The 6,000-nt window shown below is 37.0% G+C and overlaps 1 protein-coding gene and 1 pseudogene across 2 annotated transcripts in view; one reads left to right on the forward strand and one right to left on the reverse strand.

Annotated features, from left to right (window-relative positions):
- SNAP25 (synaptosome associated protein 25) overlaps window positions 1-6,000 on the reverse strand; it is an 86,658-nt gene that overhangs the window by 26,588 nt on the left and 54,070 nt on the right. For both annotated transcript variants that reach the window (XM_029918069.1, XM_029918070.1), the window contains exons 2-3: window positions 3,220-3,358; window positions 1,253-1,294 (exon numbers count right to left, since the gene is read on the reverse strand). In XM_029918069.1, coding sequence (XP_029773929.1) covers window positions 1,253-1,294; window positions 3,220-3,291 — 114 coding nt within the window. In that variant the 5' untranslated portion in view covers window positions 3,292-3,358. The remainder of the gene's footprint in view (window positions 1-1,252; window positions 1,295-3,219; window positions 3,359-6,000) is intronic.
- LOC115274662 lies at window positions 4,152-4,467 on the forward strand (annotated as a pseudogene).

Genomic DNA, 6,000 nt, shown 5'->3' on the forward strand with positions numbered 1-6,000 from the left:
CTTCATGTGATGCCAAGGGCTCCTTTGTTGGCCTGCCTTCCTATAGGGGCCAATTTGTGCTAGATTGCAGGCTCAAATTCTCATTTTTCGTGATAACCGATTTCATTAAGTGTACCTCCCACCCTTCCCTCAGAGTCCTGGGGCGCTCATGGCACTGCCTTCTCCTCACCTCCCTGTGGCAATTCACATGTAGCCAGTATTTCATTTCTGAGTAAGAAGCTGAAGGTGCAGAAATAAGGGAAGACGTTGGCTTCTGAAGTGTGAGAGGCAGCTGAACTTCCTTTTAGCCTTATAAAATTGATCTTTCTTTCCTTTCATGTCATTGCATAAGCAATTTACAGTAGCATGAGGCAAATAGGCTCATTTAATCATTTTCCTTGAGAACATGCAAGATCTCTAAAAATGATAACCACACATGAATTGATAAGCAGTTTCAAAGAATAACTAAAACAGCATTTCACTGAATAAAAACTATTAGGCATGTTAAGATAAATATAGCCCATCTCATTCTTTTTCCACTTCATCTCTCCCAATAGACAAGTTCAATTAATCCATTTATTCTTCCTGGTTGACTGCTGCTCTACCAAATTGGAAAGAGCAAGGTTTATTGTGAATGCCCTTTTGATTCCATTATTGCTATCTGTCCTATTTTACCCATTTAAAAATAGTTTGGGATTCATTATCCATGCCTTGCAAATGGATGTTAAGTCCGGAGTTAGGAACATAAAAGAACTTCTATATTTGCGTTGTGGACTTGAAATTCCTTTTATCAAAGAATTTTCCTATTATTTCATGAATTTTAGTGCCTGACTCCCAATATGACAATTTTTGAAAACGTTGTATCTATTGGAATACATATTTTTAAAAGTCATATATGTGGCTAAGTGAAAATAGAATGTCAAGATGAGATGTGACTTAGAGGCATCAAAGTCATTAGAAGGGAAGTTTTTATGTAGATAATTCCTTTATATTTGCTTAAAGTGATTCAATCTTATATGAAGATTTCTTGGGAGCGTTTACTTGGAGGTACGATCCTTCTCTACTTCCCAGACTATAAAGGTAGCCAGGGCTGGGAGGGAGAGGGGATACTTGAATGGCTACTAGATATCTCCCTCATTAATGTGGCTTCCTGGCAGACTACATTAGCTCTGGAATCAATGGGATCACGGCCTAGGAAATGGCAGTAGGGTCTAGGAAAAAAAACATGCCAGCAAAAGGGATTCATTTATCTTGAAATATGGCCACTCCTTACCTCTTCAACCAGTTGCAGCATACGACGGGTGCTTTCCAGTGACTGAGATTAAAAGAAAAAAAACCACATAAATATTATCAGTGCAGAATCCAGAGGTCTTGGAAAATCATAACTATTCTCTTCACTTGAGAAACACAAAGGGTTACTATCACATGTTCTTTTAAGTTTATAACTGAAACACATTTGCAATCTCTTTCCTATCAGTCTTTCTACATAATAAGATTCCCTAAAGCAATTACATTAAAGTTGATCTTCTAAAATCAAAACCATATGAAGCTGATCTTGATATCAAAGACAAAGTAATCTGGAAAAGATAATTTTGCATATGCAGGATGCATGAAAAATTATCTCCAATACTCAGACGACTAATTTGGCCTCCCTGGACCAGGAATATTGAATTTTAAATACAAACATAATTTTTCATGAATTGAGATGAATCTAACATCAAGTTTCTCATAAAGCTCCTAGAAACACAATTGGAAGTTCTTATCAATACATATTAAGCTGTTGCCTTAGGGTGAAAAAAAAATCAAACATGCTTGAAATAACTAGCCTATAGAAGACAGCTATAACAATTATCTTCATCCTAGATAAGACAAAGTGAGACGGAAAATCTGAAGTCAGCGATGGTCCCTCGGGCACAGCGTTGCCGCTTTTTTCTCAGTTTCTTTGAAACTCACTACTAGACTCCAGCAACCAGCGTGATTTCTCAAGGCTTTGCTTTTAAGTGACAAACTTATTCTGGACAAGATTCTGCAGGAATGCAAAGAACGTTAACTTTCCTGGAAGAGCTGTCAGGAGGCTGCTTTTTGAAATAAATGGCTGTAAGCAGTGGCATGCTGGTAAATGCTAAACAAACAGCTCTCTGGGAAAAAAAATATGAATATATACATATATTTAAGTTTATTATTTTTCTGATATAAGGGATGGAGAGGATTAAATTTGTAGATAATAAAATACATAATATCTTTTATTATAAATTCCATATAGCCAATTGATTCTCCTAGAAAGTTCCTGTTAAGGTTTGCTGAACTCTTGTGTCCAGTGCCAAACCTGCAAAGAACAAGTGTAGTTCTAACATGAATGTTGGCTGATATTTTCATTTACATTAATGAGTAATAGGAAAGTGAAACTGAGGACATGTTGGAACTTCACTAGTTTGTCAATGATGCAAGTGACTTCTTTACTGACGAGAATAAAAATTTTCAAATACTGGAAGATTTCCTCCTTTTTTTGTGTGTTAATTGAAGAGTAATGGCTAGAGATGGGCATACTTTTAAGTTTATTAATATCTTTTCTCTACTTTCTTAAGTCTAGACAATCAATAAAACAGTAAGTCAACCTGGATTTGTAGTGCATGCAGATTCCTGAGATAGAAATACTCTTAACCTGTTTGATTTTTAACTATATCATGGTGTCACTGAAGGTGAACTTGGGAAAATGTACAGTAACATGTCATTACATGGTATTCCTACACTATAGATACAACACAAATCAAGAACTTTGAGAACATAGATAGTAGAAAAATATAGTAACATAATTAGGAAGTGATGACTTTTGAGTATTTATTACCTTTGATTTTAATATAATCTATTTAATTGTCAGTTTATATAATTCAATTTTAGTACCAGCTTGTAAAATTCTGGAAAATGTAACAATCAGCTCTCAGAATTAGGCCAGCTCCAGCGCACTGTGAACTGTAAGACATCCAAAGACACTGCTTTTCTTATAGAATCTTGACTTCTCTAGATTCCTAGAAATTGGGAGTTTAGTCTTAGTCATTACTTGTATGTAGGTTTATCAAACCATTCCTGTCTGCAGAGGTCTCAGGTGTACAGAATATCAAAATCATACTCCACCGGTTTTTTTTTTAATTGAGATGTTAGAATACCTTTCCCACCTGAATCTGAATAAGACAGACTACTCATTTCCCCATCTTTGTTCCTTTCCCATGTCCCATCCCTCACCTCATCAGCCAGCTGGTCAGCCCTTCGCTGCATCTCCTCCAGTTCATTGCGCATGTCCGCGTCTTCAGCCATGGTAGTGGTGGTGGTGGGGTGGTTGGGTACTTGGGCTGGGGGTCAGTGATGGGTTTGAACACAAAACCTGGAAGAAACAGATTTGAACGTGTAAGGGTTTATATGAATGCATGTAGTATGTGCAAATAGAAGATCTCAATAGCCCATACTCTGTCTCCATAATTCAGTCATCTTCTGAAAGATGAAAGCCATACTCAGACCATGATCAACAGAATTTTGCTCTTTCTCCAAAGGGTGCATTGTGAATGTATACTTGCCAACTTCACAATGCAGACAGATACCTATGAAGGTATCTGAAAACTATGAAGCATTCTTAAGTCACAAACCACCCAAGAGTTTGGAATAATGGTGCGAAGGGATGTTGTTCGGGGTTAGTATGCTTTAAACCTCACATTTATTTTTTATTTTTATTTTATTTTTTCAGAGCTTTATTGACATATAATAAATTCCACATATTTGAAGTATGTAATTTGACATGTTTTGACATATGTATACACCCAGGAAACCATGATTACAATTAGGAAAATATATCCATCACCTCCTACCCCCAAATTTTGTCATGCTCTTTGTAATTTTACCCATTCACTCATTCCATCTCACCTTATCCCCATGCTGAGACAACTGCTTATCTGCTTTCTGTTACTATAAATTAGTTTGGATTTCTAGGATTTTATATAAATGGATGATACAGTGTGTACCATTTTTTTCCACATTTCTTTCACTTAGCATAATTATTTTGAGATTATGTTGTAGCATGTATTAACAGTTTGTTACTTTTGATGTTGGGTAGTATTCCATTGTATTTTTTAAAAAATAGTTTATTGTCAGGAACTGGTTGGAGCTTGAGAACCGATTGGAGATTGAGCATTACTGTCAATTGCAGATTCCTTCAGTCACTATGTCAACCAGCACAGATGTTTCTCTTTCTTCATATGATGAAGATCAGGGATCCAAGCTTATCCGAAAAGCTAGGGAGGCACCGTTTGTTCCCATCAGAATGGCGGGGTTTGCAGCAATCGTTGGATATGGACTAAATTGAAGAGCCGGGGAAATACTAAAATGTCTGTTCACCTGATCCACATGTGTGTGGCAGCCCAAGGCTTGGTGGTGGGAGCGATGACGCTTGGTGTGGGCTACTCCATGTATAAGGAGTTCTGGGCAAAACCTAAGCCTTAGAGGAAGAGAGGCTGTCTTGGTGTGTTAGTGGTGCTTGCTCTGGACATCTCATGTTGAGTTTATATGTTTATGTCGAAAATAAATGGTTTGAATGGGTCAGACAATAACACCGTCATTTACATATCGGTTTCCTTTCTTGCAGACCTGATTTGCCTGGTAACCAAATAACTAGTGACCAGTTAGCTAGGTCATTCAGGGGAGTCAAATTAGCACAAAAGAAACATATCACTTTTAAATGTACTTGTTAGTGGTAAAGCAAGCATCTTCTTAAAGTCTTCTGATGAGATGAGTTACAGAGAGAACGAAGTGGCAATCCCCAAGTTCTCCCGGTTGCTGCAGATGATCACGTGCTTTTGATGTTATGTAGGAATTCTGTTTAATTTAACTGTTTTCTGCCTTCTTTGCAGACTGATTGAGTATTTCAGTTTTTAGGGCTGGTTGGCTCTTAGAACCCTTTCGGAGCAATGCATGGAATACTGCATAATAAGCTTCCCCACAACTGAAAATATGTGTGTGTGTTTAAACCAAACCTAAAAAGCTGATAACAGCTGCTTAGAAGTAGTATTTATTTCAGAATCATTTGTAAACATGAGAATAACTTAAGTATGGGTCTCAGTTTAGCTTTTTTATAATTGCAGAATTATATTTATGCTGCTGTTGTATTAGAATAACTTATTTATTTATTTTTTAAGAATAACTTTTAAATGTCATCTTGAAATAGAAATGTGTATTATAAGTACTAATGCAAAGTAAATGAAAAACACTTTTTAAATGTATGAAATTTATTTGTTTTTGTAAGAATCATAAATGTTAACAAGTTACCTATAATTGAAGTGATTAGTGATTTATCAGCAAGGTGGTTTGGTCAGACATTATACACAAACTCTGGTATACTCTAGAGTGCTATCACACTTGTAAAATTTTCTTGTCTAACCTGAATTTACATTCCATGGTGATAACATGGTAAATGTAGTGTTATTAAAGTAATTGAACACACACACACACACAAATAGTTTATTGTCAAATTGGTTTCCATACAACACCCAGTGCTCTTCCCCACAAGTGCCCTCCTCCATTGCCACCACCTTCCCCCTCCCCCTTCCCCTTCAACCCTCAGTTCATTTTCAGTATTCAATAGTCTCTCAAGCTTTGCATCCCTCTCTCTTCCCAACTCTCTTTCCTTCTTCCCCTCGCCCTGGTCCTCCATTAGGTTTCTCCTGTTCTCCTGTTAGACCTATGAGTGCAAACATATGGTATCTGTCCTTCTCTGCCTGGCTTATTTCACTTAGCATGACACCCTCGAGGTCCATCCACTTTGCTACAAATGGCCATATTTCATTCTTTCTCATTACCATGTAATACTCCATTGTATATATATACCACATCTTCTTGATCCACTCATCAGGTGATGGACATTTAGGCTCTTTCCATGTTTTGGCTATTGTTGACAGTGCTGCTATGAACATTGGGGTACATGTGCTCCTATGCATCAGCACTTCTGTATCCCTTGGGTAAATCCCTAGCAGTGCTATT

The sequence above is a fragment of the Suricata suricatta genome, chromosome 12, assembly GCF_006229205.1.
Source record: "Suricata suricatta isolate VVHF042 chromosome 12, meerkat_22Aug2017_6uvM2_HiC, whole genome shotgun sequence".
Lineage (NCBI taxonomy): Eukaryota > Metazoa > Chordata > Mammalia > Carnivora > Herpestidae > Suricata > Suricata suricatta.